This window comes from Coregonus clupeaformis, chromosome 12 (genome assembly GCF_020615455.1).
Source record: "Coregonus clupeaformis isolate EN_2021a chromosome 12, ASM2061545v1, whole genome shotgun sequence".
NCBI lineage: Eukaryota > Metazoa > Chordata > Actinopteri > Salmoniformes > Salmonidae > Coregonus > Coregonus clupeaformis.
Genome location: NC_059203.1, coordinates 41,358,739 through 41,383,142, shown reverse-complemented (window position 1 = coordinate 41,383,142; position 24,404 = coordinate 41,358,739). Strand labels below are relative to the sequence as shown.

General features: G+C 43.5%; 2 protein-coding genes across 3 annotated transcripts; both read left to right on the top strand.

The window, feature by feature from the left end:
• Nucleotides 1–240: 240 nt before the first annotated feature.
• On the top strand, nucleotides 241–9,439 carry LOC121578223 (cell death activator CIDE-3). 2 transcript variants are annotated; one of them, XM_041892431.1, is made up of 6 exons: nucleotides 241–329; nucleotides 3,193–3,270; nucleotides 3,472–3,610; nucleotides 5,267–5,416; nucleotides 6,270–6,457; nucleotides 8,662–9,439. In XM_041892431.1, exons 2-6 carry the CDS (start codon nucleotides 3,218–3,220, stop codon nucleotides 8,879–8,881), a joined length of 750 nt encoding a protein of 249 aa, XP_041748365.1. In that variant the 5' UTR covers nucleotides 241–329; nucleotides 3,193–3,217; the 3' UTR covers nucleotides 8,882–9,439. The 2 variants fall into 2 exon arrangements, with proteins under 2 accessions (XP_041748365.1, XP_041748364.1); XM_041892430.1 differs by lacking the exon at nucleotides 241–329 and adding an exon at nucleotides 2,560–2,676.
• A 1,185-nt stretch (nucleotides 9,440–10,624) lies between these two features.
• On the top strand, nucleotides 10,625–23,746 carry LOC121578221 (G-protein coupled receptor 22-like). Its single transcript, XM_045223860.1, has 3 exons — nucleotides 10,625–12,137; nucleotides 21,827–22,734; nucleotides 22,833–23,746. The coding sequence occupies exons 2-3, from the start codon at nucleotides 21,909–21,911 to the stop codon at nucleotides 23,357–23,359; spliced, it is 1,353 nt and encodes a 450-aa protein (XP_045079795.1). The 5' UTR covers nucleotides 10,625–12,137; nucleotides 21,827–21,908; the 3' UTR covers nucleotides 23,360–23,746.
• Nucleotides 23,747–24,404: the final 658 nt, after the last annotated feature.

Genomic DNA, 24,404 nt, shown 5'->3' with positions numbered 1-24,404 from the left:
CAGCAGCCTCACAGGTGTTGGAAGGTAATTTGTCATTTGTCCACATGATGTCGTTATTCACACAAAGTTGGACGAAGCAATTTATAAACCATGCATTAAAATGCCATAATTATTTTCACGTTCATTTTTAGGGTTACTCCCTCTGGTCCTGTCAAACTTATTAAGAACACATTTAATGTATTTCAGTGTTTATAGCCTATGTTCAGCACAGTAGGCCTAATTATGTTTTATCATGTGATTAAAACAGGTGCTGCCAATAATGGCCAGGTTGATGACACTCTGCAGACAGCCATAAGGAGATGCTTTTTGACTTAAAGGAATACCAAAAAGTAAGTTTGATTTACATCTTCCCCTGACATTCAAGGAATTCATTGAAGACTTCTCAATAGTAGGCCTAATGTAGCAGGGACTCTGTGTGCACTGATGTGTTGAAACATGACTAGAATGGACATGGTCCTGAGTTTGACATTGTATATCATTAAATGTGTCTTATTGTGCAGATTAAATATGCACACAACCATAATGCACATTGCACACATTCTAATGTACTGTAGCCTAGGTTGTTGAGCTCTGACTATTCCTAACCTAGCCCAAGATGTACTCTTAAGGAGCCCAAGGTTACCGTTACTCCTTAAGGTCCAAGGACCTTGTGTTCTTTTCAGAGGTAGACTGGCTCTGGCAACCAAATACTCCATCTAAACGTGAATTGAATCTCAATTGCAATACGGTTCTAGAAACATAAAGCCCTTTGCTTTCATATCACATCTAAATAATTTCACAAATGCAGAATACACACTTACTGTACACTGTTTTAACCGGCTTTAAAACAGTTGCAGCCGACAGTATTTTTCAGTGACAACACGTTTTCGTCCAATGACTCTTATGTGTAATGTAATGTAACTAAGAGTCATGATCAAGGGCTAGTCCTGACTCTGGCACCTATTTTGACCCAGTGCAAGAAGGCTGAGGTGGTAAGTGGTAACGCGGTTGTGACCCGAGTTACCCTAGCTGTATTACTGAGTCAGGGTTTATAGTGAAGATGATCCTGTAATGCCACTGTGTTTAATAATGTGCCTCTGGCTTGTGTAACGAGGTGTGTGTTGTAACAGCACATCAGCATAAACAGCAGGACATTGTCATCTCAATGAACTTAAGCATTTTATCACACTCTCCTGCACTTCTCTCTGTCCCTAATCCGTTTGTGTACTTTCATTTTTTGGCTGAGCGAACACAGCCAGGTGTATGTGTGTGCTTGTTTTTTAGATTTGAGATGCAGTTGAATTGTTTTCGTTTGAGTGTGTATGTTTGTTCTAAATGTTCCTGTGGTGCAGTGAGCTTGTGAATGCTCTGTATTGTTGTGGGGAATGTCTGTGTGTAAAAGCTAGAGGGTCACAGACAGTGTGTGAAATAACTGGCAACAGAGAGTAAATTGTGAAAGAGTCCAGTAATTTCTCACCAAACTAAAGGACTGCAGGAGGTCTTGACACTGTGTTCTGTAAAATGTCCTTTCAGTCCCTCAACACGTGAAAGCCAAGGTGGTCGCTCCATCCCCAGTGAGCCTGAGGTTTCATTGGACCACACCAGACATGAGGTCAAAGGACAAGTGTGTACATCAGTGGTTTTGCTGCCCAAAAAATGCCACTGCTGGTGTGTGCTGCTATTCTCGGTTGGAGATTACCCATTTTTAGCTCAGATCTGATCAGACTCAATGATGAGGGTTTTGCATATAATCTGTGATTGAATTGATGTTATTTTTTTGTCACACCTCGGTTTTAGTCAGATGAATCCTGTCTACACCAGCAGTTTTGTATTTTGATACTTTGCATCTTTTTGATTTACCACAGTTGAATTATGACCCACATTATGTAAGCCATAGAATCTACACACTACCATCTAAAGCTAAATCTGACCTTTGTTTTGCAATGTGGATGGTGTGATAAAGTTGAAAGTGCAGGGCACTCCCTATGATGTATAATTAAAGTGATGTCATTGTGTTCCGTCAGATGGCGTCATTCTAAGGTGACACGCCGTTGCCAGGAGTCCGTGCAGACGGCCATCTGACGTGAGACAATGAGTGACGTGTGAGATACATTGGTCAGATAACAACAACAACAACAAGGTTGTGGTCCTACTGATGGACTCACATCAGTAGGCCCACTAATATTGCCATCTTGATTTACAGCACTGGGATTTGTCACGTTTCTATTTTTTGAAACTCTATAGTGTAACTGTGTGTCTTAGACTGTGGTAATCAAGTTTGGTCAGACACTATGCCTTGGGGCTATATCAGAGGACAGACCCACAGTGTGTCAATTTAAGAAGTGGCTTCTGCTCTTTTTACTGGCAAGGCCAGCTATATCTGCCCTGGGCTTAACTACATGGAAATTCACTCATTCACATCAAACATAAATTAGAAAGACAGAATAAAGAATAGGAGTGACACACATCAGATTGCAGGGCATTACAGTATAGGGGCAAAGGGCGGAATAGTGGGAGGGTGCAGAGAGTTGCTCAATATAACTGACTGCATACAGTCGACAAATTAGAACAAAGGTGAAAGAACAAGTGATGCAAGTAAGAGAGGGAGCAAAAAGAGACGACAGTGAGAATTCAAGGATCCTTCGATTTAGAAATTGGACCTTTGTTTCACAGAGACGGGAGAGCAAGCCAAAGAAGGTAACCAAAACTCAATGCAGACCAGAGATTTAGTGACACAATTGTCCTCTCTGTTTTATGTTACTTTAGCCAGGAAGGAAGGAATGTTTCAAGATGATTTCATTAGCAAAGTGTTTTTCTTTTGTAGAATTACTTTATTTTTGTAAAACTGTCTTCATTTTGGACAGATAGGTAATAGTCACAAGAGACCATTACAGTATTATGAAGTGCTAGCTGTGGTAATCTACATTATGGTAGTTGACATCTCGAGTGTCTGTTGTAGCCTACACATGTGACACAACATATTCTGTCTGTTAGTGGGCTGTCAAGGGTTGCCTTTTCTCTCCAGCAATATTACTGTTTGGAGCTGTATTCATGGCTTGCTTATGTGTTTATGTAGGTCATGTTTCTCTCATTCGAATTACTTTTGGGTAAAAAGATTTCCACCAGTGCTGTGTTCAGTCAGTGTGGTGATATTCTCACCTGCTGGTGATATGTTGTAACTGCAGTGTAAAGACTACATTGGTGAATCCCCAGGTGCTGTTAGCCGAGGACCCAAAGGATGGATTATGCCATGAAGTCCCTCAGTCTCCTGTCCCCTGCCTCACTCTCCAAGTAAGAGCCTGATGCCACACCACTAAGGGGATGTGCCCTATTGGTAGCACTACTATTGGTCATCATAAGACTGCATTCAGTAATGTTTAATGTTTGTTGATTTTGACATTGTAGGACATAAGTCATAGTCAAAATTAGCATCGTTTTCCAATAGATTTTACATCATTTGACTCTGTGTGCTTGCATATGTGTCTCCATCAGGTGTGTGACAGCCAGTGCCTCCATGACCCAGCAGCTCCTCGTCGGGACTCCTCGGCCTAAGCCCTTCCGGGTCACCAGTGCTGACCGCAGCGTTAAGAAGGGAATCATGGCTGATGGGCTACGAGACCTACTCAACAAGGTGAGGAGAACGGTGGAGGAAAAGGGAGGGATGAAGGAGAAGGAAGAGGGTGTTTGAGTGAGGACTACAAGTTTGAATGAGAGAAGAGTAGTTTATGAGTGAGGGAGGAGAGGGAGTCTGGTTACCTATTCTTTACTTAGTCATGGCATCATCATTTCAATCCAGTGAGCAATGTGACTCAGAGATGGATAAAGGAATGAAAGGATGGGTGAGTCAGAGGCTTTCAAAGGGAAGCAGAAAGAACTAACGGTTTTCCTCAAAGGCTTGTATGCTGGAGTACGTGCTCACATGCACATACTGACAATTGTCTCTGTTGTTCTGGTCTCCAACTGTGACACTACTGCTGTCTTACGCACATCTTTGAAAACTTTAACTTAATCCGGATAATGATAATAAATGTTAATTAAGCTTTTCAGGAACTACCTACTCAGCAGAGACATGCAAATGTATTCATACACTCGGTATTTGCATTATTCACTGTATAAATCTATGACGCGCAAGAGAATGGAGTGGCTAAGTACAGTTGAAGTCGGAAGTTTACATACACTTAGGTTGGAGTCATTAAAACTCGTTTTTCAACCACTCCACAAATTTCTTGTTAACAAACTATAGTTTTGGCAAGTCGGTTAGTCGGCATGACACAAGTAATTTTTCCAACAATTGTTTACAGACATATTATTTCACTTATAATTCACTGTATCACAATTCCAGTGGGTCAGAATTTTACATACACTAAGTTGACTGTGCCTTTAAACAGCTTGGAAAGTTCCAGAAAATGATGTCATGGCTTTAGAAGCTTCTGATAGACTCAAATTATGTCAATTAGCCTATTGGAGGTGTACCTGTGGATGTATTTCAAGGCCTACCTTCAAACTCAGTGCCTCTTTGCTTGACATCATGGGAAAATCAAAAGATATTAGCATTACCTCCACATGTCTGGTTCATCCTTCGGAGCAATTTCCAAATGCCTGAAGGTACCACATTCATCTGTACAAATAATAGTATGCGAGTATAAACACCGTGGAACCACGTCTTCCAAATGGACAATGACCCCAAGCATACTTCCAAAGTTGTGGAAAAATGGCTTAAGGACAACAAAGTCAAGGTACTGGAGTGGCCATCACAAAGCCCTGACCTCAATCCTATAGAACATTTGTAGGCAGAACTGAAAAAGCATGTGTGAGCAAGGAGGCCTACAAACCTGACTCAGTTACACCAGCTCTGTCAGGGGGAATGGGCCAAAATTCACCCAACTTATTGTGGGAAGCTTGTGGAAGGCTACCCGAAACGTTTGACCCAAGTTAAACAATTTAAAGGCAATGTTACCAAATACTAATTGAGTGTATGTAAACTTCTGACCCACTGGGAATGTGATGAAAGAAATAAAAGCTGAAATAAATAATTCTCTCTACTATTATTCTGACATTTCACATTCTTAAAATAAGGTGGTGATCCTAACTGACCTAAGACAGGGAATTTTCACTTGGATTAAATGTCAGGAATTGTGAAAAACTGAGTTTAAATGTATATGGCTAAGGTGTATGTAAACTTCCGACTTCAACTGTAACTACTTTTGAGAGGGGGAATGATTCAGTAGCATGACTGGACTCGTTCTATATCTCTTCCAGGCTAATGGGGTAGTTTGTTCCCTCTCAGGCCATGGACTCTCTGCACGTGTCCTGCGTCAGTGCCCTGGTGCTGGATGAAGACGGGACGGGGGTAGATACGGAGGAGTTCTTCCTGACCCTGCCAGACAACGCTGTCCTCATGGTCCTGGAGAAGGGGCAGAAGTGGACACTTCCACAGGTTGGTAGGGCGACATATGCATGACCTTCTTACCACAGAGTCCACCAGGTGGCGCCATTACACAGGGTCACTCTGATAGAATTGTGAAGAGGACTCACTTCTGTGTATTATCATCATCATTGCCAATGTGTTTAGATAAAATGGGACAAACTAGAAAATCTACTACTCCCGTATTGTATATAAATGACCTGAACTTTTGGGATTTAATATACAGTATGCCTATTCAGAAATGATTCCATTCCGATAAATGCAAAACCATTCTTATTCTGGGTGAAGAGTTGAGTGAAAGTATGTGTGACATATATGGCAAATCATAACCCCTTAATTAGTTACCTCACAATTTTGGGCATAATTAAAGCACCATTTGAGTCAGAGTTGAGTGGTGTTTGTTTTTCCAAAGTAGGTAATTTCCATTTTCATTAAATGATGTGCTGCCACCTGAATGGCATCACCCTGTGTGTTTACTTGGCTCCTGTCATGTCATGCTGAGCGTGTTACATTAACATAATACAATTTCCTCACCTGTTGTCCTTCTGCTGTTCAGAATGAATTAATCTGTATTCCAATGTTTGTTACGTTCCTTTGCAGATGACTGGAGCTCTTGGGTGGAGGGGAGGAAAAATGTTTGTGTGGGGGGGAACTAGCTAGTCTTGCGTTCATCCATCTTAGTTTGACAGACACTAAGTGGCAGAGGTTATCTATGCAGTTTTCCTTCACACTCAATTTGCGTTTCCCTCAAATAAGCTGTTGGAGACTAGACTTAATTTGTGTTAACTGGGGAAAATTGATTTGCTCTTGTTTCTCCTCTATCTCATATCCCTCCCTCCCTCTGTCTCCACCTTTCTACTCCCAGAACACTCATCCCCGAATGCAAAATGAGCTCAAACACCAGTGCAGGAAAGATGTGGCTAGAATAACCTTTGACCTATACAAGAACAACCCTCAGGATTTCATTGGCTGTCTGAATGTGAAGGCCACCCTGTATGGCACCTACTCTGTGTCCTACAATGTGCGCTGCTACGCTGCCAAGAAGATGCTGAAGTGAGTGATCTGTGTGTGTGTGTGTGTCACTGTCTGTTTATGTGGGTAGTTGAAGGTGAGGAGGTAAGGTCTAGGAAGAGGTTGAGTTGAATCAGTGCCTTCAGAAAGTATTCACACCCCTTGACCTTTACCACATTTTGTTGGATTTAATTGTCGTTTTTTTTCCAACTATTTTTCAACAATGTATGGAAAATAAAACACTAATATAGCTTAATTAGATAAGTATTCAACCCCCTGAGTCAATCACAGGAGGCTGCTGAGGGGAGAACAGCTCATAATAATGTCCGGAACAGAGCAAATGGAATAGCATCAAACACCTGTAAACCATGTGTTTGATGTATTTGATACCATTCCACTGATTCCGCTCCAGCCATTACCACGAGCCTGTTCTTAAGGTGCCACCAACAACCTGTGGAGTCAATACATGTTAGAATCACCTTTGGCAACGATTACAGCTGTGAGTCTTTTTGGGTAAATCTCTAAGTGCTTTGCACACCTGGATTATACAATATTTGCCCATTATTCCTTAAAAAATTATTCAAGTGCTGTGCTGTTGGATGTTGATCATTGCTAGACAGCCATTTTCAAGTCTCACCATAGATTTTCAAGCCGATTAATTCCAAACTGTAACTAGGCCACTCGGGAAAAGTCAATGTCATCCTGGTAAGCAACTCCAGTGTATATTTGGCCTTTGTGTTTTAGGTAATTGTCCTGCTGAAAGGTGAATTTGTCTCCCAGTGTCTGAACCAAGTTTTTCTCTAGGATTTTGCCTGTGCTTAACTTCATTCAGTAAATTTTTATCCTAAAAGACTCCCTAGTCCTTGCCGATGACAAGGATACCCATAACATGATGCAGCCACCACCATGCTTGAAAATATGAAGAGTGGTACTCAGTGATTTGTTGTTGGATTTGCCCCAAACATAACGCTTTGTATTCAGAACAAAAAGTGATGTTCTTTGCCACATTTTTTGCAGTATTACTTTAGTGCCTTATTGCAAACAGGATGCATGTTTTGGAATATTTATATTCTGTACAGGCTTCCTTCTTTTCACTCTTTCATTTATGTTAGTATTGTGGAGTAACTACAGCCTCAGTTTTCTCCTGTCACAGCCATTAAACTCTGTTTTAAAATCACCATTGGCCTCATGGTGAAATCCCTGAGCGGTTTCCTTCCTCTCTGGCAACTGAGTTAGAAAGGGCGCCTGTATCTTTGTAGTGACTGGGTGTATTGATACAACTTCACCATGCTCAAAGGGATATTCAGTCTTCTTTGCAAACAATTGGAAAACATCCCAAGTCTTTGTGGTTGACTCTATGCTTGAAATTCCCTGTTCGACTGAGGGACCTTACAGATAATTGAATGCGTTGGGTACAGAGTTGGGGTAGTCATTCAAAAATCATGTTAAACACTATTATTGCACACACAGTGTGTCCATGCAACTTAAGTGACTTGTTAAGCACATTTTTACTCCTGAACTTATTTAGGCTTCCCATATCAAAAGGGTTGAATACTTATTGACTCAAGACATTTTTAGCTTTTCATTTGTATTTAATTTGTAAACATTTCTAAAACATAATTCCACTTTGACATTATGGGATATTGTGTGTAGATAAGTGACACAAAATCTCAATTTAATCAATCTTAAATTTAGGCTGTAAAACAACAATGTGGCAAAAAGTTGAGGGGTGTGAATACTTTCTGAAGGCACTGTATGTTCAGATAAATTTAGGAAGGTTATGGCATACGTGCTGAGAGCTGCTGATTTTCGGCTTTAGCTGAGTGGTTGTGACAACGAGGATTAAATTGTGCAGAATCAACAAATAACAGGTTTCTAGGCTCTTTGAAAAGTCACTGGAGAGAATGAAACCTGTATCTCAACTAGGAGAGAGAGATTAGGGAGATGCAGGTTCCAGCCCTGTACTGTCAGCGTTTCCCTATCTTCCTGACTATATGTTTATATAATGTCTATCTGTTTGTCTCTGTGCCTCATCTGTCTGATCACTATCTACAGTACAGGTATCTGTCTGACATAGGGTTGCAAAGGTACCGGTAATTGACAAACGTTACCGGAATCTTCAGTAATTTTGGTGATTAACAGATAATCTATGGTAATATTGGTAATTTATACTTGAAAAATGTATTCATATATACATAACCTCCCTTTACAACTCTCGTCTGACATCTGTTTCCCTGTTCTTGTAGGGAGGCTCTGAGATGGACCCTGTTCTCCATGCAGGCAACAGGCCACGTCCTCCTGGGCTCCTCCTGCTACATCGAGCAGCTCCTGGATGAGGATGACCGGGCAGACCGGAGCCTGCCCCCACTGCCGCAGGACGGCAAGATCAAACAACTACAGAGCATCCTGATGGGCAAGACTGCTGTGATGGGCAAGATGGCTGTGATGGGCAAAACTGTTGTGTGACCTATCCCAATACTATGAACATACATCCTTCCCTTCTCCCTTCCTTGAAGTAATCACCCATCTAAATCGATTTTAAAGGTGAAAGGGAATGCTACACTACATAGCTTGCACCTATCCAGTCATGGCTGATTAGTGATCACTTCATGGAAAGGAAGAATGGATTGTCAGGATATTCGAACAGGGCTCTGCTCAGAGAGACACTCTAAAAGAGGGAATTTACTGTTTGCTATAAGGAATGGGTACAGGCAAACTGCATGACCAATACCATGGCACAGTGCTGCATCACTCTGATGTCATGGTTACTGTGGCAGGTACACACCTTTTGGTTAGGTCACTCCTCTCGGTTGATGTTTGGGACAGGAAATGCTGTGTTGTCCTACATTTTGGCTGCGATCACTTGCACTTTGTTACATTTTGTCTGTCTATATGGCTTGCAACACTCCACAAGCAAATGCACTTTTCTATTGCAGTGACTGCTGCTGGACTGTATCTTAAACTGATAGAAGGCACTTGGCTTTTTTCATATTATTAAGCAAGAATAAATCACAAGAATATTAACTTTTGAGAGACTTTATTTCCCCGCAACATAGACATCCGCACATGCACACACTTGAAGTCACACCTGAAAGCAGAGACCAGTGTACATTTGTTGTCCAACCATTGTCACATGGCAGGGCTGTGCTTCACAGTGTTGGATGTCATTATGGGTGACATGTCAGTCTGGCTCATGTGCACAGTAATTGGCAGCAGGTCTGGATGTCTCTCCCACACTCCTCTAATTGCCCCCTGTCCTGTCCTGCCAGCTGGAGCCCAGCTTCCCTTGGCCTGCTAGGGGGTGGGAGAAAGCCAGGGCCAGGGAATGGCACACAGCTGCAGGGGGCTGAAGTGGAGGGCCAAGGAAATGAGCCATTATACAGACAGACCGGAGAGAGGATGACGCTTTTGGCAGCAGCATCAACAATAGATTCACTCTCCCTTTCATCTCAAGTGAAATGGTGTCCGGAGAAAATGTTGGTAATTTACTCAAAAAATGTTGGGATGTTTCAGCTGTCCTGTCTACAATATTGAAGAGTGGTCAATAAGGGAGAGGGTATACAGACATGCCTGGTGCTCAAAATTGATGACGTATGTCGTGCAGCGAGAGTTGAGTGGGGAGGAACGGATTCGGTTCAGTTAATTCAGTCAGTTGTCCTAATGTGCCCTCACCAGTTAGCTACAATAGTTTATGCTTGTGGTTAGAAACTTCAGTGAGAATTTGAAACTTGTCTGCTGAAGTTGGGACTTGGGAGTGTTCAGAATCATTCCGTTTTTATCGGACTACAAAAGCAATAAATGTGATTTAGCTGTAACCCTGGCCTGATGCTACACTATATAGCTACTTCCCTTTAAATTACTGTAGGACAGCAGTGCAAGGCAATTGGGACTCAGGAGCGAATAACCCCCCCTCCACTACACACCCACACACTTCAGTGTCATCACATTTACTTTATCATTTTGTTTGCTCTGCATAGATTATCTTCCTCACAACTATAGTTCCGTTTTCATAACCCTTTTACTATTTGTTCTATTGATAAAGCCTCATCTCACACCACTAGACACGGACACGATTGCTGCTGTTAGAATGTGGCCCCTTCACTTGAGCATTTACCTAATGCCCCGTGTAGCTCAGTTGGTAGAACATGGCGCTTGCAACGCCAGGGTTGTGGGTTCGTTTCCCGCGGGGGGCCAGTATGAAAATGTTTTACGCACTCACTAACTGTAAGTCGCTCTGGATAAGAGCGTCTGCTAAATGACTAAAAATGTACAAATGTAAATGAGGCAGTAAATAACATGTAGAGTACCTTTCCCCATCTCCATCCAGCTGGCATGTCTTTAATATGATTTGGTTAATGGAAACATTTGAGTGTGTTTTAATATAAACCATGCAATAATGTGGCCACATGGATGGTTTCTGTATGCCTATTTATCAGCTCATATGCAGAACATTAAAGTGAGTGGGTTGTTGGATAGCTATTTCAAGCAGGTTGACTTGATGCCCTTACATAGCTGTGTAGTGTGTTATGTCGCTCTTGGGAAGGGGTAAGGTGCCCCTGTTTTCACACCATATGAGGAACCAAGAGCACCTATGTTTTGTCTGTGTATTCTGCAGCAGTCAACAGAAGAACCTATCCTGTAACAGAACCATGCCCTCTGTATGATGCTTTCTTGACATTGGAGAGGGCAGAGAGGGTAAAAATCCCACCTGTTTTAGCCTACATCTAGTTTAGTCACAGTAGCCTATAGCCTGCTTTTTCTCTTTCAACGTGCATGCGTTCGTGGTGGTGCTTTTTTCTTTCGTTATAGACTATTGGAAATCACTGAAATCTTGTCTAGCCAGGATTTGCCATATGCTGATGACCTTGCTTGTAAAATGTAGCACCTCCCTCCTGTCACCCAGGGCACGAAATAGTCATTACTGAATTTTACACCGCCACCGTGCAGTATGTGCAAGCCCAGTATTGGATGGAGGGAAAGCAGCTCTCCCTCTGATCTGACCAGAGGTAACGTAGTTTACTCTCCGCTGAGCATGTGGTCTCTGAAGACATTCTCAACATGACCGTGAGAGATGAGTAGGGATTCTTCGCGGTCGGCTACCTAAAACTGATGGATGATCATCTCCGACAGAGGCAATAGCACAGCTTTTACATGCAGAGATTAAAGGCTACAACAGCATCATTAGAATCATATTATATAACCATAAAACATGACATGAAATACATTGCAATATTTTGATTATTTGTCAAAGAAACAGAACACCGAGAGCGACAAACAGACCTGCTAAAGAATGTAGCTGGGAATCTCCGGGACTGGCACGAGGCGAGGTAAGTCCTGTTTCCCTATTTTACCTGAACAACTTCAAATGGTATCTAAAATGCACAGTGCATGAATTAATACATTTTAAAAAGTATGTGGCCCACATATGTGTCTACATTATTTGGCAAAGTTTTCAGTATAACAGCCTACATACAGGGCAGGCTACTTTCTTGTAGTCCAATAACACCTTTTGCTTTACAATTGTATCTGCCGTATGATAACATTGTAATAAAAAATAAATACAAAAGCTGTTTTCATCCCCCCAGGCTTTATTGTGGGAGAAACTGCTTGACACTATACAGGCTTTGAGACTGTGTTTCTCCCACACTCCTCTGGGAACACCTCCACTGCAGTCTTCAGAGGTCTGACTAGGAAAACATCTCTCTACATACAGTCTATCCAGGTGTGTGTCTGTATGTGTGGTGTTAGCCAATAGCAAAGACCAAGGAAAGAAGGTTAGCCAGAAAGTTGTCTTCATTAATTAACGTCAGATTCATTCAAACTGGCAGAATAAATAGAATAAACATCTATGCAGTCTAATTTAAGTAACTACATGATAAATAATAAAGATACTAAGAGAGAAAGAGTGATACTATTGACAGGGAGTGAAAAGTGGTACTAAAAGCAGACCGCTTCAGCGGATGAAATAAAAAATTGAGATAGGAGAAATGGAGATAGTGTCTATGGGGGGGGTAGAGGGAAAGGTGGGAGGAAGGAGGTAATTAGAGAGGGGTATGATCTTGATGAAAGGATTTGGATGTGAACTCTCCTCTACCTCCTGCCGTGTGTGTGTGTGTACTCTAGTGAAGTACTTGACAGAGAACAGAGGGCAACCTTGCAGCCAGGAGGCGAATTGCCAGGAAGTAAACTCATAATTTTAGCAAAGCGGCCTTGTGTCCACATCCCTGATCCTCTGCCCCTCCCATCCAATCAACACACAGTCACAGTCAAATACACACAGACATTTACACACAAAAGTTACACACACAAGGACACAGACAGTGCACGCACACATACTATCAAAAGGCTCTTCAACCTCTTCCTCTGCATTTTCTCTCTATCTTCTCTCTCTCTCGCTCTCTCTCTTCTTTCTCTCTCTCTCTCTCTCTCTTCTTTCTCTCTCTTCTCTCTCTCTCTCTCTCTCTCTCTCTCTCTTCTTTCTCTCTCTCTTTCTCTTCTTTCTCTCTCTCTCTCTCTCTTCTTTCTCTCTTTCTTGTTCAAGTTTTCAGTCTGGCTATTTCAGGTCCATATTAATGTAAAAGCCCAACCATAAATTATTAATGTAGTAGGACAACACAAACCCCCATAGTTGCCAAGTGTCTCTGCTGTTTGGCCAGTTTTCCTGCAAAATAAAGGAGCTTCACAATATTAACCTAAACTAGAAGAATCTGATGAAGATAAATCACATATCAAAAATATATTATGTCAATATAATTCTACTCACTTTCTCCATCCTTAAATAGCCCTCACATAACACCCCCATAAGGCCTCTAAATACAACAACTTTTTATGGATTGTTTGGAGCTAGCTATATTAAATTAGACTCACAGAAGGCCTTATCTTCCACATCTGTCACACCAACAGTCCAACATCTTCCCCTTTTCCTGCTTTCATCCTCTTGCATTTTACTCTCCCTGTGTTCTCTCCATATTTCATGCAACCACACTCTCAACCAGAATAGCTGCGTCTCTTGCTGCTCTTTAGAGCTGTTAAGAAATGAGCAAAAATATTTTGGACCTGGAAAGAAAGGATGAGGCCGTAACACAGAATCAGTGGCTGTTAAAATTCCAGACATGGTTAATAAGCCAATCACAGTTGAACAGGCCCGTGGCCCTCGATTGGCTCTGTTGTGTTATGCTATTGGTGAAGGTCAGATCACTGGATTGGACAGATAATTCTCATTTCAAGTCGTGGAAATAATGAGTTGAGAATATGGCTCTTTATAATTAGGAGAGACCTTTACCAGTCCCTCACTATATATTGTATATTCAGCCACATCCTTATGTTTGCAGGATGGAAATATTTTGTACCAAAAGGAAGCACTGGTAGGGACCAAGAAAGCTGAAACAAGTGCAAGGGGCTATATGTGTCACGACTTCCGCCGAGGCTGCCTCCCCTCCTTGTTCAGGCAGGTTTCGTCGTCACCGGCTTACTAGCTACTGCCGATCCCATTCTCATCACTCCACTTGTCATGTCTTGTCTTGTCAATCACACACTCCTGGTGCTCATTCCCCTAATTAGTATGTGTGTAAGTGTTCCCTCTGTTCCCCTTGTCTTTGTGAGTGATTGTTTCCTTGTGAGAGCATGTAGCTCGGTTGAGCTACTCTTCCATTTGTTATTGCCAAGGTGGAATATTTCCCTTGTGATAGTTTAGTTTTGACGCTGGGTGTGTTTTATTTATGTAAACGGAATAAACTCTTGACTTTGGTGTTTTACCTCCTGCGCCTGACTTCTTCATTCACACCTCGTCACAATATGGCACTTTATATAACACATTGTGTACATTAACTGTGCATGTATACATTCTGGAAACAAACAATCTCTCTCTGCCATCTCCCCTAATGGAACACTGCTGGGGATAAAGCTATTTCCCTCTCCACGTTTACCAACAAGACCACTTACCCTCAGCCATTGCCCTGCAGTGCTGCTTACTGTGTGTGTGTGTGTGTGGTACCGATGCTGTGTTTGTATTGCATTCCCAAAGAACTGTGCTGAAGATGGCGCCTGTGTTTTGCTTTCGTAAATGTGATATTTAACCCACCCGAATCGGGATGTGGTAATGAATACAGCGCGAGAACTCAAATAGGGGTCTGCTGTCAGTGGGGTGCTCACACAAATGGAGGTTTAGCCAGTTAGTCTCTCCCACCATCTGAACCCATGCTGTTCTGTGTTGTGTCCAGTCCATGTACTTATTTCTGTGAGGCTGGACTGCATGCAGTAAAGCACCATTTAGTTGTTGTTATTCACCTCGTCATGTTGTGAGGCTTCATATTGGAAAGTTGTCATTATATTTGATCATAAAGCAGTATTTTTGTGGTTCGCTGCGTTATTAGTAATGTGTTCTATTATATTGTCTTGGAGTGAGTGATACAGTAGATAGAGGGTTGTCCTGTGTTTTACTGTGACATTGTAATTGGTTGGTTTGTTTATGGCACATGATTGAGAAAGCGATTGACATGTGGGATGGATGGATGGATGGATGGATGGATGGATGGATGGAGGAACAGGGGCCAGAGGTTGTTAGTGCTGCTCTTCCTACCCAGACCATCATCTCTTCTTCCATTTGTTTTCCCATTCTATCTCCTGCTTTATTATTCCTATTCAGTACATTCAAACTCTGTGGATTGTGACAAAGAGCCAAGAGAATGTTGACAGTGTTTGCAGAAAAACAAAACAATAAACCACAGGAAAGATGCAGTGTTATTACTATGATTTAGTGGACAATTATAGATATTGTACAATACATACAGCAGTGCAGGCGTATATTAACACCATCACAATGCACTCTGTCTGTTTCCCTCCCTTCACTCTCATCTTTTCACTTTTTCATCTTAACAACCTGTTAGATCAGGCAGTCTCAAAGGAATATGATAATTCTGCTCCACTGCAATTCATCTTTAACTCTGTCTTAACCAGCTTGTGCAGCAGGGCACACATGTATGTGTGAAAATATATAGTAATATGATAGTAGTACAACAGTATGATGAATGAGATTGTTTACATCAATCTTTAGTGACTGTTTTTTGGCATGATAAGAGGATAAAGAATATCACTAAGAACCCTATAGGAAATGTCTTCTCTGTGTGGGATCTGTGTGTGTCCTTCCTCCTCTCTATAGGAAACGTCTATTCTCTGTGTGGGATCTGTGTGTGTCCTTCCTCCTCTCTATAGGAAACGTCTATTCTCTGTGTGGGATCTGTGTGTGTCCTTCCTCCTCTCTCTCCATGTCTGTCTTAGGGAGCTGGCCCAGCCTTCTCTTTAACTCACTAAAGGCCAGCGTCACATCAGGATGATGGGTCTGCCACCTGGCAGCAGATAGATGTAGGGGAGGACCAGGCGGAGGTGCTGTGGGGGGAACAGTAGAATAAGCAGAAAATGATGCATGACTGTTCACACTTCCTACCGCAGTGACGGGGGTACATTACTTGGTCCAGACACTGTTCCAAGACTGAGCTGCTTGCACTTTACCTGATCATCTGCAGTGTTTGTTGTGAGTGCTTTTAGTGCCACTCTCTCAAGGGTGCTCTGTGGAGACAGTTTCTATTATGCTGCAAATTCAATGAATATCAAATCATTTTACACAGGTGTCAAGATAATGTGCTCAACTGCATTTCAATCAGGTAAATGGGTCTATATAAAGATGTTGTAGGTACATGTTGATAAAGATATGTAAAGAACACATACATTCCACCAAACAGCAATGGAGCAGAATCCGCTTTCTCCACCAAACAGACCCCACTTTCATGACTACCGCAGGCCTTATGATTCAAACACCATCTCCCTCTGTCCCTTAGGTCAGCAATTTTCCATCCCTGGCCATATCATACACTTTCTTTTCCATCCCCCCTCTCTTCCATATACTCTTAGTAAGTAGTCTTCATTAAAACTCAGCAGTGCAAGGAGTAGTTATTGTATCCAGGCTGGTGACTCAACAGGTGCCCTGTTGGGTGTTAATTAGATCCTGCTATACCTGGAAATTACCTCCATGCCATACCTGTAAATGTGAATGGTGCCAGAGATACTGTATATAATGACGCGATGGTCTTGTCTCCCCCTAACAATGGGAGTTATTGTCCCAAAGGCGGGAAGGCAGGCGTTCTGCTTATCGGTCTGCTTATTAAGCAGAATCACTGTATTCCCACGTGGACAGAGTTTGATGGGAGTGGACTGTCTTGCTTCACCTCTTCCTCTGATAGTGCTACATATGAATTCAATTGTCCTTCGTGGAGTGAAGTCATTGCTCTTTCTGCTGGTAGGAGGTGGAAAACACAATTACCTGGAGCCCCAGAGCTCCTCTGTGGGCCTCCTATAGCAAGCAGCAAAGGACTTAATTAGGAAGTTAGCTTTAGAGCTGCTGCACCTGGGTTTCACACTATCCAGAGCTGATCATCAGGGCCTGCCTGGGGCTGACTGAGGGTACAGACTCTGCAGAGCATGCTGATGATTCACTGTTGCGTGATCAGGATCGACAGCTCGTAGCTGAACTGGTGCTGTTAGAGCTCTTGTTGCGCTCACCGCAGTGCTTTTATCACTGACTGTCTAGATACTGAACCAACAAGGGGAACTATGTTAACACGCTTCTGCGCTGCCAGACTTGAGCTCTTTCCCTTGTGATGGGAAAAACACTTTGACACTATGGTAACCAAGGTCTTCCACAGGCAGGAGGTGAGGCTTCGCTGTGTTTAGTGATCAAACATGCAGCTGTAAGGCCCTGTGACCCTGGGTTAGTGCTATCTGGGATCCTTGGGACGTCCCTACCCTAAACCCTAACCTTAAGCTTTACTTTACCTTAAACATTTTACATTTCAACTTCAATGGGGTAAACCGCTCCGCACTCACAGGGAAAGAAACTGCCTTCGCTCCATTCATTAAAATCACAATAAACCCATCTATTTTTGTGACTACCTGGACCTACCATTTGGTTTTGAAGTATTGAAACCAAGCCATATGGATTTGAATGAAAAGTATTTGAATAAACATGAAAAGGTGAATGTAAGAAGCGCACATCATTTCAAATAGGCTACATGTCATATTAAACAGCATTATAACACTATAAATAGGTCAGGAGACAGACAAGGGGGCCTAAAGGACGAAAATGAATTATTTAGGCTATTGTTTCAATTATTTCAAGGCTATAGCCTACAAAGAAATACATTGTGAAGCGTTTGCGAGTGCAACACAATAGGCTGGTAGGGACATAAAACGCTCAGTATTTAAACAACATTTCATTTAATTAAATAATTATAGTCAGCCTCCCGAGTGGCGCAGCGGTCTAAGGGACTGCATCATAGTGCTTTAGGTGTCACTACAGCCCCGGGTTCGATCCCAGGCTGTGTCACAGCCGGCCGTGACCGGGAGACCCATGAGGCGGCACACAATTGGCCCAGTGTCGTCCGGGTTAGGGGAGGGTTTGGCCTGCCGAGATTTCCTTGTCCCATCGTGCTCTAGCGACTCCTTGTGGCTGGCCGGGTGCCTGCAAGCTGACTTCTGTCGACAGCGGCTGGCTTCCGGATTAAGCGAGCGGTGTGGCTTGGCAGGGTCGTGTTTTGGAGGACGCATGGCTCTCAACCTTCGCCTCTCCCGAGTCCGTAGGGGAGTTGCAGCGATGGGACAAGACTGTAACTACCAATTTGGGAGAAAAGGGGTAAAAGTACAAAAAAAATTGATATATCATTATAGTCTATAAATTGTGCATATAGGCTGTGACTTACTTAGAGTTAAATAGAAATTAAACGAAAAATTAAGAGTTTGGCCAATTTTTGTGGCTTCAGGCTCATGTGATGGTGCAGGGAGAGCAGACCAGCAGTGGAGAATATCCTCTCCACACTTGCAGAGCCACTGGGGATGCTAAACACCCTTTTGGCCACTCTTGCCAGGCTGGGAAAAGATGCAAAATTGTTTTTTTATTTTTCTATAAGTAGGCCTAAAGTTTTTTTGGCAAAATAACCCAATCAAAACGGAAAGCTCATTGAACGTGGGAATATGCCAGGCCTATTGGGCCAAAATCAATTATGGCCTATTGTGTGTGTATATATAATAGAACAAACTGAATGAAACTTTTAAGAGATCAGATTTTTAGTTTATAAATACTTTGCTACAATGACACACTTAGTTATCTACCCACCTCGTTCTTTTTTTTGTGCACGTAGTAAGTACACCATCATGCTTTCGGGATACATGTCATTTTTCAGATTCCACAATGATTCTTTAGTTGTGGACACTACATCACCACACTCCCTCTCTTGCTCTTGGTCCTCATCTTTGTAAGTCACCTTGATTTAGCACCTGTGGGTTTTATCAGTTTCTTTATGAAAATATTTAGCGAACTCCATGACAGTATCTAAAGCGAGGGGCTATTGCAGCACACAAGTAGACTACAAATACATGCTGGGCCGGGCATGCCGTGAGCTCGTGAACTGAGCGCTACTGGAGCGAAATTGGAGCGGGTGAGAAGGCAGACGCTCCAGCCTTTGGGAATCTCGCTCCAGTCAAATTGGGCATGCTCCGCTCCAGCTCCGCTCTGCTCACATATTCTGATGGGGTGACGTCAGAGTTGGGTCGTCCCAAGCATACCATTTAGCAAAAACCATGTGTCCGTGGTCAAACCAAGATCATATGGATTGTATCTTGGGCTGCGTTTAGATAGGCAGCCCAATTCTGCATTTTTTTTTATTTTCAATGTGAAAAGATCTGATGTGGTTGGTCAAAAGACCAATTAGTGGAAAAAAGATCAGGGCTGCGTTCAGTACATTTATACGTTCTGGAACGTTCAATTGAACGGAAACGGTACTGAATGACCAGTTGAAAAACGGGGAGGGCTGCCTTTAAATACGTCACTCATTGCTTCAAGCCACACCAACCAAACGGGCGCAAACGTACCTGTCTGTTCAAGAACATTTTGGAGAAACGTGTTGTTCAGTACAAACGTTTCCGCAAGGTAGCTAACGTTCAAGTGAACTGAACACACCTCTGAATTGGACAGCCTGTCTAAATGCAGCCTTAGAAATCCAAACACATTCTTGAGTGTCTCCAGCCTCATTGCTTTTGGTCCTGAACCTATTATTTACAAGGACAGCCTAGGGGGACATAACCTAGTTTTATTCAAGTGTCTGTTGCGCAACGTAGGGGTGGGCAACAAGATAGAGACCAGGATTAATAGAGTACAACAGGATTCCGCTCTACATCGATCCACCAGCACAGCAGCCTCATCACAGAGAGTGCAGTTCCCAGGTAGGAATGAAGTTGTCTCCCCCTATCAAGAGTAGACTGTAAGTGTCCCACCTGTAGATATCATGCAGTTCTCCGCACAGGGTGGATGATGTGTGTGTGTGTAAGGTGGATGATATTTGTGTAAGGTGGATGATGTGTGTGTGTGTGTGTGTGTAAGGTGGATGATGTGTGTGTGTGTAAGGTGGATGATGTGTGTGTGTAAGGTGGATGATGTGTGTGTAAGCCCTTTGAGGAAAACACAGAGTAGAGGGAGCAGGAGACCAGGCAGGAACAGGGTTAGGCTGATGGGAGAGATTGGAGTGGAAAAAAACACAATCCCATCCTCTCTCCCTGGGGCATCTTGTTTACCCTTGCAGCAAGATTGCAATTTTCCCCTCCCTACTTCCCTTCCTTTCTCCTTCCCTCCTTTCCCATCAGAAAGAGAGGCAGGAAGACAAAAACATAGAGAGATCCGAGATGTCTACAGTAGGTCCCATGTTTGAAGAGGGTCTCGTTCAACATCTACCACCAACTCTATCCTCTTACTGTATGTGTGTTCAGGGACTCTGTTCCTCTCCTCTTATCTCTCTATCATCTCGTAGCGTAGTGGTGATCAGGCAGTCTGCTCACGAAACGAGCCAGCTGAAAATCTCTATGATAAGTGGAGCGTAGGACTGCAATGCTCTGTCCACATCCCTCCCTTGTCCTACCCCGTTAATTCTCACCTCATTTTCCCCCTCTTTCTCCTTCCTTAAGGGTCCTTCCTTACCTATTTTCATTATAGGCCCACTGTTTTCTGTCTCTTAGAATAAACTGGCAAATGTATCTTCCTCTGCATTCATTTGTCTCATCATCCATGAAATGTTTTAATGTTCTCATGCATTTTCCAGTGCTGGAATAAACTTGTTTTCTAAAACCTCAACAAGGAAGTGTCGAGTGTCGGTTAACACTTTCACTGTCACCAACATGGTGTCACACAGTAGCTCCGTAGTACTACAGCATCTGTGTGCCCTCATTAACCATTCTAGACCCTCACAGCCCAGTTGCTATGGCAACGACAACACAATAAATTTGGTCCATCATTCAACAAAATGTGTTATTTCTAAAGTAGTGCAGAAGGTGTCGGGCATTGGCACAATTTACTGATCGGTTCCATTTCCTGTTTTAGAGCACACATTGTGATTTCGATTAATTGATTGCCCTCAGCAGCTGGACTCTAATCACTGTTCAGGAATTGTGTCATAGGACATCACCACTGGTATGTTGTCAATACAGCAGTAGGTTATAGTCTGGCCTGTAGACACTAATCTGATTACCCCAGAGCACCTCAGTTTAGAAAACCGATTATACATTTTCTCTCTGAGGTCTTCATTCCACTGACACGCAAGGCTTAGCACAGTACTTTGTTTGGCTGACTGTGTTTTTGATTGTGTATTATACACAGCGTATATGGGACTACAGCTTTGCAGCATAGTGGTGATTCATCATGGCCATGCTTAACTATGCAGTGGATTGGTGCGTTGGCTCCATCTTAGAGCTAGCAATTTCTTACTGCATTTATTTAATGTAAATTTAATACCTCCTACCACCTGTTACACACAAACATGTTCATTTATCAGTTTCACATGTGAATGTCAGGAAATTATTGTGACCCAAAATATCAAATTATATCTTATTATGAAACATTCTCATGTGTCATGCAGTTCATGCATGTTTAGTCTGTTTTGATGCGTGTCCTGATGTAGCACTGTAAATCATCTCTGCATTCTAAACCAAAGCCACCATGACTGATGCTGACATTTAGTTAAATCTCCTTGAGGAGAGGCCGTATCTGTCAGAATGCCATGATGTAGTTTCACCTCCAGTGGATTATACAGACACTTCTAGACCACAGAATGCCATTTCTCTGAATTCATGGTTCAGATGATTTGACATTGATTTTAATATTGTGAAATTAATTTGAAGAGCAATTCCTTCTGACAAATTACATAACGTCTATGCAAAATATAGCAGGCGATCTGAGTTTATAGCTAACGGGCCAAAGATCATAACCAAGTTGCTGATTGTGATATTTATGTTTGATTACTTTATAGCTTTAATTAACCATTTAATTTCCAGACCTCCGCCAGACACTATTCATCCCCCGTCTCCCTTTCTCTGCAGGACTGTCACTGAACTGTTCTCCATCACCACCAGGGAGCCAAGTTGCAGCATGAGAACACATCACGGCTGAGAGGTCACCACCATGGAGACGGACAGCTACACCCCGACCCCGGTCCCCAGCGACTGGGCTGGGATGGTGGTGAGCGTGGGGGCCCTGGAGGCGATCTCGGGGGGGAGTGTCTCCTCCAGCACAGCCTGGTACATGCCCTACTCCCTGGGCTTCCAGGTGTCCCTGACTGCCTTCCTTATGCTGGAGCTGGTGCTGGGCTTCAGCAGCAACATGACGGTACTGGTGCTCTACTACTCTCAGTCCAAACTGGTCGACTCGGTCAGCAACATGGTCACGGTCAACCTGCATGTGCTGGACGTGGTGTTGTGCGTGCTGTGTCTGCCTCTGACCCTGGTGGTGGTGCTGCTACCCCCAGGGCCCAACCTGGCCCTGCTCTGCTGCTTCCACGAGGCCTGTGTCACCTTTGCCTCCATCGCTACTGCCATCAACGTGCTGGTCATCAGTGTGGACCGCTACGACATCTCCGTCCGACCTGCCAACCGGTTGCTCACCCCACGGAGGGCAGGGCTGCTGCTGACTGCAGTCTGGGCCACGTCTCTGGCCGTCTTCTTCATCCCTTTCCTGGAGGTGGAGTTTCTGACCGGAGGGGAGGAGAATGGGAAGCACATCCCCGCCTCTTCCTCCTCCGCCGCCTGGCATAACCGGACGCTGCTGTGTGTGGGCGGGCAGGGCTATCACACAAGCTTGGCCTTCTACTACCACCTCCTGCTGCAGGTGCCCATCTTCTTTACCACGGTGGCAGTCATGCTGTTCACATACTCACGGATCCTGCGGGCCTTGAACATTCGCATCGGCTCCCATATTAAGAACAGCCAAGGGGGCGCCGTAAGAGACAGAAGCAGAAGGCAGGGCTTGGAGTGATAGAGGGAGGAGAGCAGTGTACAGACACAAGCAAGCACCTCTCTCACCCTACCCGCATCCCCCCCATGCCCACAGCCACCTCCCCCCCAGCCCTGTCCTCAGCCCCTCTGGTCAGCTTAGAAGGCCCTGCCACTGCTGCCCCTGTCCCCGGTCCCACTGTCCAGGCATCTGTGTCGGCCATCATCGCACTGCGGCGGGCCGTGAGGCGTCACCGGGACCGGCGGAAGCGCCAGCGGCGCGTCTTCAGGATGTCCCTCCTCATCATCTCCACCTTCCTGGGCTGCTGGGCTCCTCTGTCCATGGCCAACGTGCTGATCCTGGGCCTGGGCCCCAGCGACACCCTGGTCAGCATGCGCCTGTGGTTCCTGGCCCTGGCCTACGGCACCACCGTCTCCCATCCACTGCTCTATGCCTTCACAAGGCAGAAGCTGCGGCGTGTCCTCAGGGCCAAGGTAAAGAAGCGAGTGGTGTCCCTGCTGCAGTTGGACCCCTCGCCAGGAGGGACAGTCATACACAACTCCTGGGTGAAGCCAAGGAAGGGATGTCAGTTACGACTGGAGGGCAGCGACGCCACTGGATGTTGCCTGGCAGAGCCCCTGTGAAAACAGCACAGACTGAGTGTGTATAACAATACTAACAGCCAGACAACATGTGTATTCACCTGCTCATTATACAAGTCTGTGTGAAGGTAATTGAACCTTCACTAAGCCCCGTCCCCTTAGTTATTGTTGCTACCTCGGTCAAGATTTTCCCAGGATGCCCAATTCCTCATTCAATTGGAGAAAACCCCTCACAATGATATCAAACTGTGTTTTTAATATACAATTAAATTAAACAGACTACCCCTTGCTGATTAGGAGACTCTCTGGTACGTTATGGTGGACTACAATCGCTTCACGGAAACCTGATAAAATGAAGCTTGTAGCGTGGCTAGCCACTGCCATGACTCAGCATGCAGTCAGCTACCACTTTTGGACAGTGGTGGAAAAAGTACCCAATTGTCATACTTGAGTAAAAGTAAAGATACTTTAATAGAAAATGACTCAAGTGAAATTCACCCAGTAAAATACTGCTTGAGTAAAAGTCCAAAAGTATGTGGTTTTAAATATACTTAAGTATCAAAAGTAAATGTTATTCCTAAAATATACTTAAGTATCAAAAGTAAAAGTATAAATCATTTCACATTCCTTTTATTAAGCAAACCAGACGGCACAATTTTCTTTTTTATTTTATTTACGGATAACCAGGGGCACACTCCAACACGCAGACATACGTTACAAACGAAGCATTTGTGTTTAGTGAGTCCGTCAGATCAGAGGCAATATGGGATGTTCTCTTGATAAGTGCGTGAATTGGACCATTTTCCTGTCCTGTTAAGCATTCGAAATGTAACGAGTACTTTTGGGTGTCAGGGAAAATGTATGCAGTAAAAAGTACATTATTTTCTTTATGACTGTAATGTAGTAAAATTAAAAGTTGTCAAAAATATAAATAGTAAAGTATAGATACCCCAAAAAAACTACTTAAGTAGTATTTCTAAGTATTTTTACTTAAGTACTTTACACCACTGCTCCCGATCGTAACCTGATGTCAACAGCAGATGAGAATTGTATTCATAATAGGCCTATAGCTAACTTAGCTAGCTGA